The sequence below is a fragment of the Copadichromis virginalis genome, linkage group LG3 (assembly GCF_057382275.1).
Source record: "Copadichromis virginalis isolate Kocher_CV1m ecotype Utaka linkage group LG3, C_Virginalis_male_GT1.1, whole genome shotgun sequence".
Lineage (NCBI taxonomy): Eukaryota > Metazoa > Chordata > Actinopteri > Cichliformes > Cichlidae > Copadichromis > Copadichromis virginalis.
The window spans coordinates 42,798,358-42,812,856 of record NC_140620.1 but is presented as its reverse complement, the minus strand read 5'-3'; the positions used below and the strand labels follow the sequence as shown (position 1 = coordinate 42,812,856).

At 40.3% G+C, this 14,499-nt stretch overlaps 1 protein-coding gene across 1 annotated transcript in view; it reads left to right on the top strand.

Annotated features, from left to right (window-relative positions):
- Positions 1–14,499, top strand: part of arap2 (ArfGAP with RhoGAP domain, ankyrin repeat and PH domain 2) — a 166,868-nt gene that overhangs the window by 73,935 nt on the left and 78,434 nt on the right. Inside the window, exons 11-12 of the mRNA XM_085451178.1 lie at positions 7,352–7,437; positions 7,642–7,824. Coding sequence (XP_085307304.1) covers positions 7,352–7,437; positions 7,642–7,824 — 269 coding nt within the window. The remainder of the gene's footprint in view (positions 1–7,351; positions 7,438–7,641; positions 7,825–14,499) is intronic.

Genomic DNA, 14,499 nt, shown 5'->3' with positions numbered 1-14,499 from the left:
TGTTTTCTATGGCTGTGAATCAAATAATCTTTAAATTTTTTCTGGGAAATATGATGGAAACAAGCCCTGGGCCTTGTAATATTTGTCAGCTAATGCAACAACTACTGCAGATTAATGGCAACACCCTATGTTAGGTATGTTTGCCAATAACTAATTGTTTAATTGCAGACATATCAGTAGCACGGTGGTTTTAACCCCTATTAGTTATTGTAGAGTAATAATTTAAATACTGCGTATCAGTAGCAGATGTGGAAGTTGTTATAAATTAATTATGATTAAAAGTCTTTCTAAGGCCTTAGTGAGGCCCCTTAAATGCTCACTGGTTTGTTAGGCCTACAAACCAGTGAGAAACCTTCACTCACTTGGGAAACAAGTATATTCCTTGACCAGTTGGCGAGTGGTCGTTGGAGGTTGCTGGCAATCTGTAGGTGAAACTGCTAAACGAAAACCTCATTGAAATTGCTTAAATGAAAAAAAAAATCAAATTAAAAATGATTTATCTAAATACTTCTTATAAATAAAGTTAAATGAGCTTGTTGAATTGAACTCTTATAATGTAGAGTTCTGCAATAAAGTAATGACGACTTTAATAGATGCTTTAAAATGGTTAATAAGCAGCCGGTGTGCTTTTTACTATCCTTAAAGTTGACTGTTTATCTGGACGTAGCATTTTCAGTGGGAGAAAACATACACATGTGCAACCATTCATGTGTGTTTGGGGGGAATCACAAGTTTGCACTATGTGGCTATAAAAGCTCACAAGCAAGGCACAAAGCAAACCAGCTGGAAATGCCAGCAGAATATTATTTCCTCTTGTCTCTCTGGAGTCATAACTTATGGAAAGAAAAAAAATAAACACCACACCGCGTGTAAAAAGTTATGACTGATGCTCAGAGACGTGCCAAATTAAAAAGGGATGCATGTTAGTGCTCGGCTCCTCTCTGTGCATGTGTGGTCTGATGTGTGTGCCTGTCTGAGCGTGTGCTCTGACCAGGAGGCTCTTTTGGAATAAGATCTCAGGTGATAAGCCACATATGGGAGTTGGCATCTGGCCTCTGGCCTCTCTAATCTGTTTGGCTATACTGGATGGCTCAGATGAAATGACAACAAAGATTAAGCCACAGGCGAGAACTTGGGGGATCCCGAACTCCTTCTTGACCCGCTAAACATGATTAGAGAGACGTGGCAGCCATGCTTGATGTGCAGGGATATCTTGTTGGTGTGTAGGTGTTTTTCTTTATTTTTTTTATTTGTGTGTGCATGCCTATACACCCCATCTTCCCGCTCCAGATTTCTCCCAGAGTCATGCAATTTAATGCAATTCTTCACCTCACCTGTGCAAAGCCTGTGTAATTGGTACACATCAGATATCCAACATCTCCTTTCAAACAGCCTTAAATGATTTCATTTGCTGAGGTGTTTAATATTACATTTTGTCGGCACGCCGGGAGCAGGAGGGGTGGATATTTGCTACGAGGGAAGCTGTCCTCACACTGTGCTCTATTTTAAATTGGGCTGTGGTCCATTTGGAATACCAGTGACTGCTCATGCTTTTAATTAGCGATCTGCTTTATTGTCATGCACAATAAAGAGAAATGCTGAACAAGAGGAAGAGGAAAGAAGTAATGAGGAGGCTAATGGTAAAAATGATCCCAGATTGGCTTTTCATCTTTTCATGCTAAGACTGAATGGATTTTAATATTCTTCAGCTTCAGTCTTTGATATGAACAGCTTAAAACTGCAGTATTTTCTCTGTGTTTACATACACTTTAAGAATTGATAGGGTCTGTTATATTCAGAGAGTATTAAATTAATAATAGTGATTTTTTTCTCTGTTCATTAATATTTACAGTGTTATCTAATCACAAATGCAGTAATACATGCATTTGTTCAAAGATGTTTTCGGATACTGTCCGCGTCTACCTTGAACACTTTGTAAGATAACCTTGCCCGGTCTTCTAATTATCTTTGAATTTTTTTATTTAAAAAAAAAAAAACAACAAAAACTTTTATTTCTAAAGTAATCTAAGGAGCTTGGATAGAAGATGCCTGGACTACTTTAAGTTTCTTGAAGGCGTTTCATCTGAGAAGCTTCTTTGGTTCTAAGAGTTCTCCAGCTCTAGTTGGAGTTGTATCTTTAGAGGGCCGTTGACTCACATGTGCTGTATCTAATGAGCCATGGTGAGAAAAAGGGTGCGGGTCATTATCAGCAGAGTTTTGGGGTAAAACCATTGCGGGACCTTACCTCGCCCTATCATGTGACTTATTGAGATGAACTGACACATGATGTGAGTGGTTGTAGAGGCGTCTTGGAAGGGATCTCAAAACTGGATTGTAGGTGGCAGACAGTTGGTGTCGTAAGCCACCCCCTCTGTTCAAGGATGACCGTTCACTGTGCACATGGATGGCTTCTTTCACTCCTCTTTCAAACCATCTGTCTTCGATGTCCTAAATGGGAACATTGACATCCTTGAAAGAGTGACCTTTATCCTTTAGATGTAGACGTACAGCTGAGTCTTGTCCTGTGGAGGTGGCTCTTCTATGTTGTGCCATGCCTTTATGAAGTGGCTGTTTGGTCTCTCCAATCTTGAGTTCTGAGCTCTCCTCGCTGCACTGCACACACTACGTTGTTTAGTTTGTGTTTGGGAGTTTTGTCCTTGGGATGACCCATTTTTTGTCTGAGTCTATGGCTGTGTCTGATATACACTGGGGATGTCGTGCTTGGAGAAAATTCTCCTGAGTTTCTCTGATAAACCTGCTACATAAGGAATGACAGTATTCTGTTTGTCCTTCTGATTCGCCCTAGTTGGTGTCTGACCTTGTTTACTGGGCATCTTTTCTGATTTGATGAAAGCCCAATCAAGATAACCACATATTTTAAGAGTTTTCTCTACGTGTATGTTCCTTTTCTTTCCCTTCAAGCTTAGAGGGAACGTTTTATGCCCTGTGTTGCGGGGTCTTGATTACTCCAAGTTTAAGAGTAGGTACTGGTCTTCTGGTAAACTTCAATGTTGAGGTTTCCATTCTCCTCAGTGAGCGCAGCACAGTCCAGAAATGAGAAACTGTTATCCTTTGTATCTTCCCTGGTGAACTTTGTTTCTGTCCACTGAGTTGATGTGAGAAGTGAAGGTTATTACTTCTTGGGTAGTTTGGTCATTTGGTTTTAGAACTAAAGAAGGTTCTCAGATGAGAGGTGAAACTTAAAATCCAGTCACTTTTCTTTCCAGGCTCCTTAGATCACCATGACCTGACGACTGAGAAGCTACACAGACCTATTTCTCAAGTATATTTTAGCTGTTGTTTTCTCAACAGGATCTGACTGATCTTACTAAAATATTTTTATTTGTTTGTTAAAAAGTTGGTAAAAACTATTAGTAACTGTCTGGGGTTTCCTTTCTTTTTTAAATAACGTCTTAATATTACTAACCCATTTAAATCTTGATAACACTTACCTGATGCGTTATTTATGCTGTGTAACTATAGCAGCTAGCTGTCTGGTAATTCAAGTTACTGAACTAAACCTTATCCGTGTTTTGAGCATTGGTGCAGTTGTCTGATAAACAGCATGGCTTACTGTCTGATTAAATGAGCTAACACCCTTCCAAGATGTCAGGCCACATCTTGAGTGTATTTCATGTAATTTGTCTGTATTTTTGTATGTGCAATGCACCCATACACTACAGATGTAATAACTTAGCAATCCACTTTTTCCTCTACCTCCAAAAGCTCAAGGTAATATTATGCAAAATGCTAAGATCAAGGCTTCTTGATGGTTGTGTATGATTCACTTTGCTGATGTCACGGTGACCATGCCCCGATTTTACAGGCTTCAGGTCAATCCCACATTTCTCTCTTATTTTATTTCCTCATTAAATTAACTCACCTCTCCATCTATGCACTCATTTCTTTGTGTCCTTATGCTTACTACTCAAGACGGCTGCCATAGGAAATGACAGTGCTTCAAAGACCTTATGCTGTGCTTCACACATATAATGCAATAAACTTCTTTAACCCAAGATGCAACTTGTAGGCATGTCCACTGGCAACAGTTGCCATGGCAATGTGAAATTACAGGGTTCATTGTCTTGCTCTGCTTCCTCATGAGTTGTCACTGAGTGAAGGGGTCGAGAGGGGAAGGAGGGGGAATCCACACAAGCACACAAGGTTGAAAAAGTACTCCGTGTGATGTGGATGGAGTCACCGGGAAAGTTTTTAATTGGGGGTGAAGTCCTTGGTGGGTTGAGCATTAATTTTTTTATTTATTTAATTTTTTTGTGTGAAAGCTGCAGTGATGGGAATGCCTTTTTGTGTGTTGTTTTTTTTCCACCGGAAATATGAAGACATTTACAGCAGCCTATTTATATGAGACGATCTCACTGTATACCTGGCGGCACATGCACATGCACGATTCTTTCAGCTTCATTACCCTTACACAAGTGAAAATGGTCCTGTGGTGTTGCAAAGGTTCTGTGGATGTAGCATGGCAATACTCTGCTGCAAGCACCCCGAATAAAATAGTTTCACTCCTTCACAGGGACAGACTCTTACTCTTTGGCCTTCATTTGTCAAGTTGGACTTCTGATCTCCAAGACTGTTATTATCCCTGACATTTCAGTGTATTTTTCGAGATTGGGAAGAAAACAGATTTAAATGTAACCCTAGACCCCACTGCTGTATCCACCCTCAATATGTGTAGAGAATAAAAAAATAAATTGTCTTAATGGCAGGGAAGAAGGTTATCTTTTCTTTTCTTTTTTGTCTTTTGGGTCTAATGCTACAGTCACACTAAGGAAAAGAGTGGTTGGAGTCTGCGGCATGACCAGAATTAGTGCATTTGTGTAAAATGAACTTCCAATCTCACTTCCTTTGAAATGATTGTAACCACTCGTAGTCAGATATAATTTTCGAAGACACTTTGGTGCACAATGGAGATGATGATAAAGCAGCAATAAGGTGGACTCAGCTTGGTGTCAGGATGTGGTTGAATAGGGCTAAGTTGGCAATTAGAAGAAATCTGTTTGCATTAACAAATTGATTCACTGTTATAAATCAGTGAAAATTGCAAATCTGTTTTGCATTTCCAAAAGGATGAACTCTGAATGAACAAAGTTCAGTTCAGTTCAGTGAATCTCTGCAACCTGTCCAAGGGTATACCTTGGACAGGTTGCAGAGATTCACATCAACTTTGTTCATTCAGAGTTCAGCCAGAACTTCGTAGACCTGAAACAGAAGTTCTGACATTCCTTTAAAAACAGTGACGTAGTTGCTGAAGGCTGCTGATTTAATTGCATAGTTACTAGGAATATAACCAGAGTACAACCAGCTAAGTCACAAGTTGAACTTATTTTTAGATTGAGTGTATTGTGTTGGAAATCTATCAGTCAGTCCAAGCTGCACTGCAATCGTTTGGAGACAAGTTGCCTTCCGTCACTCGACCCATGCAACCGACCTTTTAATCTAAAGTGATCGCCCAGAGGTCAACCACTGAGTGACCAGTTGGTTGCCACAACTACTTGTAGTTAGTCGCCAAATGCTAAAACATTCCAAGCAATTACCAGGAAAAAGCAGATTGTTCTTAATGGCAAAGAGGTTACCAGTCAATTTTAAGTCTATTGTGACTGAGCTACAACTTAAGAAACATTTCATCTGCTATAAAGAGGAATCATCTTATTAGGATAAAGGTCACTCTTTCAAGGATGTCAATGTTCCCATAGGTATTGTTATTGCACTAATTTGATTGAATCAATCTAAGCGGCAAACTAAGGCCCTGATTTGATCAGATTTATTGATTTGCCAAGTAAAACAAGAACAGAGGTGTGTGATATCTCCTAGAAAGATATTTGAAGTTTGACATGTTTATAGATCTGAGTTTGTTGAACTAATAATATTGTTTAAATAATACATTGGATCATCTTTACGCAGGCTTTCTTAATAGGGTAAGACATTTATGTTCAACTCCTAACCTTAATTATAACTTCAGATAGAGTGTGGATTTTAAATTAACATCACATTTAATTTTGATATACTTGATATTGATGAAGTCCCTGATCTGACTTCACCAAATTAACTAAAAGGGAAACATTTAGTTACCCGCTTTTTCATGCCAGAAGACGCTTCCAATAGTGAGATACCGAATGAGGTTTGAAAGTGAACATGGCGTTCCACAGGATTTAACACTGGGTCCACTAACGTTTGGATGACGTAGCATACGTCGCGTTTGTGACCACTTTAAAACTCCCCTATGAAACTGCATGTGAAGTGACATTTAAAATGAAATGACTTCAGAGTTCATAGTTATTGGTGCTGATGAGGAAAGATGTCTATAAATCTTAGAGGTAGTATAAATGTGGTTCTGTCTAGATGCCCATGAAAGAAAGCGTATAGACTCAAAACTGCTGTGACAGGAAGGGTGGCACCGTCCTTTTGTCTCTAATGAATGCACCAACTGATCACATCAAGCCTGACCAAAATGAGACGTGTCTTGGCATATCAGATTCAAAATCCAGTCTGGGAGCAATTAGACCTGTCAGTTATGTGTCCTGGTGAGTGATAATTTTTTTTATGAATGGCACACGGCTTAATAATAAAAATACATGCAGGGTAGTGCTACTATGCCTATGTAAGTAATGCAAATATTGACTAGTTATAAAAAATGACTTCCTAGTTAGCTTTTGTAAAAAGAAATCTCTTAAGTGGCTTATAACTCAGACTTCTCCCACTTGTGTTCTCTTGAACTGTGTCAATATAGCTTTTCACAGCTCATAGCCCCTCATTTTCATTTACAGCTGCTCTACTAGCGAATAGAAGACGGTAATGAGATCATGCCAAATCTAAATATAAAATTATCCGCCATTACACACAGGACAATAATTCACATTCACACATACAGCATGTTTCTGTCTAATGTATTATGCATGTGTGCTCTGTCTTTGGCCATAAGCAACCCCAGAAGCCTCTCGTTCACCCAAATAAACAGGCCGACCAACAAACACAATGAATTACTCATGATTCATTAGCAATTAATGGCCCTCGTTCTCTGCTTTCATTTCCAATTAGGAGAGCTGAGGGGACTAAATATGTCTGTTGTGAGTGAGCGAACGAGCTCGCAGTCATGCTCTGTTTCTCCATCTTGTAACTGCCTGTTTATTGTTTATTCCATCACCAGCATTTGGTGTGTGTTTCAGCACGCCGAGGAGAACACTGTGCATATATGTAAATCGTTATTTTTGCTATTTAATGTGACGTTTTCAGGAACAAAAATGTAGCCTGAGAGAGCCTTGTGAAATGAATGTGTGAGTCTGTTTGTGTGGCTGTGCGCTAATATTGATGACCGTGTCTTCATGTGTGCCAGGACAGCACCGCTCTCTCGGGCCAAGTATTTCTAAAGTGCGGAGCCTGAAGTTGGACAGCAGTGTCTGGAGCAATGAACTAGTGGAGGTAAATGACATGTGTGTTACTCCTGTCTTTACCTAATCCCATTATATGAAAGCGTATCCATTGTACTAGAACTAATCTAAAAGACTGGGAAGATGCTTGACAGTTCCGCAATGATGATCAATGGTCATTTCAAATCACAGTAATACCTCTGCAAATAATTCTCATCCAAACGTGTCACTTTGTACATGTTTTGCAACCCCTTAGCTCTTTCTGGAAGTGGGGAACAAGAATGCTAACAGTTTCTGGGCTGCTAATCTCCCCCTGGAGGAGGATCTCTACAGAGAGGCTTCTGCAGAGCAGCGGGCCACATTTATCCGCAGGAAATACAGGGAAAGGAAGTACACGAGTGTCCTGGAGGGCTTTAATGACCTGGAGCATCTAAACAAGGTACAGAAATGATGGATTTCATTTATTTCATTTATTTATTCATAAAGCACGTTTAATAACAACAGGGAGCTGACCAAAGTGCTGTACAGCGTAACAGTTAAACAATGACAGAAAATTAAAAGAAAATTAGGATAGAAGAATAAGAATAAGAACTCTCATACAGTTTCGAAAGCCAGAGTAAAAAAATATGTTTTAAGATGCGATTTAAAAAGAGTAACAGTTGGGGCCTTTCTAATGTGGAGAGGTAGATCATTCCACATTTTCGGTGCCACAACCGCAAATGCCCGATCTCCTCTATGAACCATCCTAGACTTATGTAAGGTAAGTAGCAGGTGATCGCTTGATCGAAGGGCTCTAGAGCAGCGGTCCTCAACCCCTGGGCCACGGACCGGAGTCATTTGGTACCGGGCTGCGAGAGTGAGACTCGGGTGTGAAATGTATGGTTTTCAGGGTTTTTATTGGTTTTAGCGTTATTTTGTTATCGTTTTTTTCATTAACTCTGTTTTCCTGGGTCTTTTCACGTGTGTTATGAATAAATCTTATTTTTTTCGGTAAACCGGTACTAGTTTTATTTTGTTGTATTTATCCGCGACACATTAAAGGCCGGTCCGTGAAAATATTGTCGGGCACAAACCGGTCCGTGGCGCAAAAAAGGTTGGAGACCGCTGTACTAGAGGGCGTATAAAGCTGCAATAGGTCAGACAAATAGTCCGGTGCCTGGCCAATTAGCACTTTATAAGTCAAAAGTACGATTTTGAATTTAATTCTAAAACGCACTGGAAGCCAATGAAGGGAAGCAAGCACCGGAGTAATATGTTGGTGTTTCTTCACACAAGTCAAAAGGCGAGCTGCAGCATTCTGTACAAGTTGGAGCCGGGCCACCCATATGGAAAAGAAATAGTAAAAACATATATGATTTACTCATGAAAGTGGCCACTTTCTCATTACTTTCATATATTTTTTTAGTAAGTATACAAAACATACAAGTTTCATTATCTAATTTTTCAAGGGATCTTATATGTGTTTTCACTCTTGTATGCTTTTCATACAAGTTTCATACAAGACAGATAAAAACTTTATAAGATTTATATATATCTTTTCCATATGGGCAAGCTGGACTGACTGACACCCACATATAGTGAATTGCAGTAATCCAGTTGAGATAAAACAAACGCATGAATTGCTCGTTCCAAATTTCTAAAAGATAAAAAAGATCTCACTTTGGATAGGAGCCTTAATTTAAAAAAGGACTGCTGGACAACTGAATTAATTTGTTTCTCGAATGTAAGTTTGCTACCCAAGGAAACCCCCAGGTTTTTTACATGCGTTTTAACAGCACATGTTAGGTTGCATAAGTCCAAATCAGGGGCATTGAAATTACAGCTCAGTCCAAAAATAATTACCTCAGTTTTATCCTGGTTGAAGGTAAGAAAATTTGAGGCCATCCAGGTTTTAACTTCGTCAAGACATTTGACTAGCGATTCCATGGGCGTGGAGGTGTTTCTATTAAACTGAAGATAAATCTGGGTGTCGTCGGCATATGAGTGAAAGCAGATGTTATGCTTCCTAAAGATTAGGCCTAGGGGCAACATGTAGATTGAAAAAAGAATTGGGCCTAATACGGAACCCTGCGGGACACCACAAGTAAAAGGAGCTGGGGAAGAAATAAAATCATCAAGGCTCACGGAAAAAGTCCTCTCGGAGAGGTACGACCTAAACCATTCCAAGGGGATACCTTTGATACCACATTGCTCCAAACGGGAGATCAGAATGCTGTGGTCAACAGTATCAAAGGCTGCAGTTAAGTCTAGGAGCAGGAGCACAGCTGGGTCTCCTGAGTCAGTGATTAATAAAATATCATTAAGTATTTTATGTATGGATGTACTGGAGCAAAAGAAGCACCAACTGAAACTGAAGCTATAGAAGTCATGTTCTGAGGTGTAGTGGCAGTCATAAATAAATGACTTCATGAACGGTTTTCTGTGAAGAAGAGTTCAGCTGATATGCCAGTTTACTGACATTACCGCTATTGGTGTTGGTGTGTTTGTAGGCTGCACTGTCTACACTATCTGCAGTGGTGGTACTGTGCAAAAGTCTTGAGCCACACCTCAATTCTTTGTATTGCGTCCAAGGAACCCAGCACTCTTGAGCAGCAGTAGTTGGACACTGGCTGCTTTTTCATACATTTTTACTGAAAATTGTATCTTTAGGCACTTTGTTAAAAGTCAGTAACTTAATGAGTTGGTGGCTAAATAAAAAACCGAGAGAATTATAAGGGGAGTGTCCAGAGTCATTAGTTAAGCATGGCGGTGTTGGAGATCTTGTCAAAATTTAAGGAATTATGAGCACAGAAATGTACCATCAGATTTTGATTCGCCACATAATACGTTTGCTTGACAACAGCTTCATTTTCCAGCTTGACCATGATCTCACACACACTCCCAGTGCAGTAAAAGCATACTTGGATAGAAAAACACTCAGTGAAACACTATCAGTCTTGGATTAGTCTCCCCAGAGCCCGGACCTCAACGTTATTGAAGCAGTGTAGGATCATCTTGACAGAGAACCGAACAAACGGCAGAAACATCCAAAGAAGAGCTCTGAATGCCCTTCAAGACGCGCAGAGAACTATTCCTGAAGTCTGCTTAAAGAAATGACAAGAAAGCTTGACTAAGAGAGTTCAGACTGTGTTGAAGAATAAAGGCGGTAAAACCAAATATAACTTTCTGTACACTGTATAAAGTCTGTTTTTGACTTATATCTTTGTACATCATCTAATAAATCACTTCCCCTATTTACCCATTTCCCTGGCAAAATATAAAGAAACTAGAGGTGGCACAAGACGTTTGTACAGTACTGTATTTGTTGTATCTGTGCTGACTCAGTGTCTTAGTGGTAAGTTGGTAACTCTATCCATCCGTTTTCTTAACCACTTCTCCATTTCAGAGTTGTGAAAGGGCTGGAGCCTACCCCAGCTGCCATACTGCAAAAGGCCGAGTATACCTTGGACAGGTTGCCAGTCTGTCACAGATGCTTATTAGTTTGTTTATGAATTTTCCAGCAATATAATCTTACAATGATGTCATCATGTACAGAATATAAGCTGATGTCCCACTTTCTGAAGTTCTAACAGCCTAAAAATCACCATCAGCCACAGAAATCAAGTATTGATCGTACTCTGCAAGGAAATAGAAGAGACTTCTTCTGACTCCTCTAACCACTTTAAACAGATTAGAACATCTAACAGTACTCTGTGTATGTGACTTGATGGATTTTGTCTGCCTTTCTAAGCTGAACAAATGTGGCGAAGGTACAGCAGGTCCACAGCCGACTACCCTCATAGTCCTGAGCATATAGCAATGCCCTTAACATTAAAGCTGCCATTGACTTTGTCTTTAGGCAAAGACACGTATGCTACACCAATAACCACATTGCTCTGTTGACTTGTGGCTTCTGTCTTAAGTCTGCAGTCACTCTACCTGCCAGTTTTAAGTTTTCCACATCAAAAATGCCAGGTTAAATATTAGCACCAGTCAGCATATGTTTACAGGAAACAATTATCCTTTTCTGTAATGTTGTTCCCCCAAGATAAATGTGTAAAATAGAGTCCTCCCCACTGCATAATGTAAGTAAAACATAAAAAAAACACAACCCTTGCAGACCTTCAGTGTAATATTTCTCTGTCTGCTTAGCTAAGTAATTTTAATTAATGATGGGCAGTGATAGCAGGAGTTCCCCGAGCATGAAATCTGTTTTATAGCTTCGTTTGTACCTTTAAGGAAAAGTGCACATGGTACACTCCATAAGCTAAATCCACTAAACTTGAGAAAGCCCATATTTTCCTGACCTTTTGACCATTGGTAAATCCGCACTTTAAGCCTAAAGATGCCAAAGGAGAAGTCTTATCGATCTCAAGTATAGGCATGTTGGTGCTTAGGCCTTGGGGTTTAGGGTTTATTGCTGCTGTAAAAAAAGAAAAAAAGGAGAGGGTCTGCTTTTTCTGGCCTCCTTTTAAGAGCTCTAAGCAGTGAAGCAGTTTCCACCGGCATCAGCATTTACGCAGATCAGCCCCCTTGTATTGTTTTCCTGCACCGAAAGAGGGGAAATGGAAATGTAGACAGGGGGAATGAGGCGAGAAAGTAAGGAAGAGATATACTAGCTAGCTAAGTGGAAAAGTGGATTAGGATCCACAACAGAAACGCTTGGGTTGGTTTTATTACGACTTTGCCAGCTTTCGCGCGGGCGTGCGCTTTGGGGTGTGCGGCGTGTACATGCGTGTGAACATGTGTGCTCCTTCACTTGAGATGTGTGAATTTGCTGTTCTAGTGGGAGCTCTTTGCAGGCGGGTGCAGGAGGGGAAGTGTAACACAGACGGAGTGCAGCACCCCGAAAGAGTCAAGCCACTGGAGAGGTAGGGGCGTTTTAGTGTGTGAGTGCACGAGGGATGAATGCAGGGAAGGGCTGGAAGTGGCCTTGACACACTTGAAGTGTCATGGAGGCACATATAGAATACGATACATGCAGCTAGGTCTATCAGTACGTGGACATTAACACAATTCTAGACTTTATTTACTGCAAAGGACTTTTATTCAAGTATTAAAAACAATCCTTATATTGTAAATGAAGCTGGTGTGTCCAGTTATTCTTGGGTACTTATAAAACTGGGGTTTGTTTAACCACTTAAATTAAAACTGAAAGCCTGAACATCAATCACATGTTAATTCTTTCATTTAAAATCTACTGTGGTGACCTGCAGATGTAAAATATGTGCGCCAAAGTGCACTAAAACACTAAAAAGTCTTCAAAGCAACTCTATACATCTCCACACAAACTAATGAATCACAAACAACGTGTTTAAAAAAAAGAGACCAAAAAAACCCAGTATTTTTAACATAAACAAGGACACTGAGTCTAATCTCATCGGACACGCTGTTCCACTTCTGTGTCACATTTACTTACTGTAACACAAGCGCGAATATGAAATAATGAAAGCTATATAAAACCTTTTTCCTCTGGGACTCCTATCGGGACAAAGACAATAATACTAGCAGTTTCCTTGTTGACATTCAAGCAGTTTTTCTGAAATCATGCGATGGCATTTCAACAGGTTTTATGGGGCTCAGGGGTCACGAGATTTACTCAGCGCATGCCGCAAATCACCGCTTAAAGCGTCATTTCAGGTAATGAAGTAAAGGTAGTGATTTATAGGTGACTGCGTCAATATGTTCGCTTACATAATCCCAGCAGTGTGTGTTGCGATGGGATTCTTTTTGTTTGCAACCCATCATTTTTTCCCCCTTCATTTAATGCGTACTCTTCATCCCGCTCTCTCTCTTTCTCAGTCCCATTTCCCCTCCATTAGAAGCTCATATCCTAGTGACCTCCACTAACTCTCCGCAGACCACATGACCTAGAGAGTGCGGTGTCAAAGGAGCTTCTTATATCATTACACACCCTCGCACACACGCACACCCTAACCCTCTTGTGGCCACGGTAATTGCTATGACACGGAAGGTCATTTCCAGAGACGACACAGAATAAGGCCAAGTTGCAAGGGACTATTTTGCCATAATCTGACCCCATCTTCCGTGTGCGGGAAAAAGACAGAGGCGCGCGCGTGTGTGCACGTGCTAAAGTAATTATAATTTTTTAAAATCTTTCTTCACATTAATTTTCGGTTATTGTGCTACTGATGAAGATATCTATTTTTTTTGGCACAGCTCTGGGAACACGCATATTTGAACATCTTTATCTCAGTGCAGGGCCTTTGTGTGGGTGGCCAGGTTATATCGACGGGTACTTTTGTTTGTGCGTGTATATGCACAAGCCTCGGCGTGCCTCACTTTCGGATGGATATTGCTTGTTTGTGGCGGATCAATGCAGCCTACTGACTTGGCTCAAAGCCCAGTGAAAGGAAAGGTTGTTCGTTGAAATTCCGCTATTTGCCACTCGACTCCTCCGTTGATCCCCTTTGTTGAGGGTCATCGTGCACGGTGTCACATCAATCGACTGGACAGATTGAAATAGACAGAAAATATTTTCCCTGCTCAGACTGTATTCTTCAGACTCTTTTATCTTGCTTATCTTAGCGGGATCACAAAGTATGTCTGCATGGCCAGACACCACACTCGCTCTATAACGATGTCTTTCTTCATCTTATAGGCGCTGTTAAAGGTGGAATGTAAAGAAGAGTGTATAGAGGAAATGTATTTATTTACCTTCCCTGCTTACGTGAAACCAGTGCGGCGTTACCTTACACCGCATTTAGTTTGATGTCAGCAAGGTCTAAAGAACATCGAGTCTGTATTTAAATGAAGGTTAAGGCTTCACAAGAGGAGATGGGAAGAAAAAGTGAAACTCACAGGAATTAGTTTTAACTGCCTCCTTCTGTTTAACCTCTTAGTGGCTTTTAGATACTTTTCTTTAAAGTGCAATACGTTAAATAAGTTGCCTTAAAAGGTGTTGGTATTGTTTTAGAATGGAGTGTAATAGAATCCTAAGTGAGGCTGCTTTTGCTTTTCTGTCAGGCTTTAGTTAATCTCTTGAAACCACCCGTGTTGATGTCCTCCATCACTAGACACCGCAACTGTTACCAATCAGACGTTATTATGATCTGCTGAAGAAGCTACATTGTTTTGGCTTGATGGAGCAACCAAGCCACTGATCCCCGGCCGT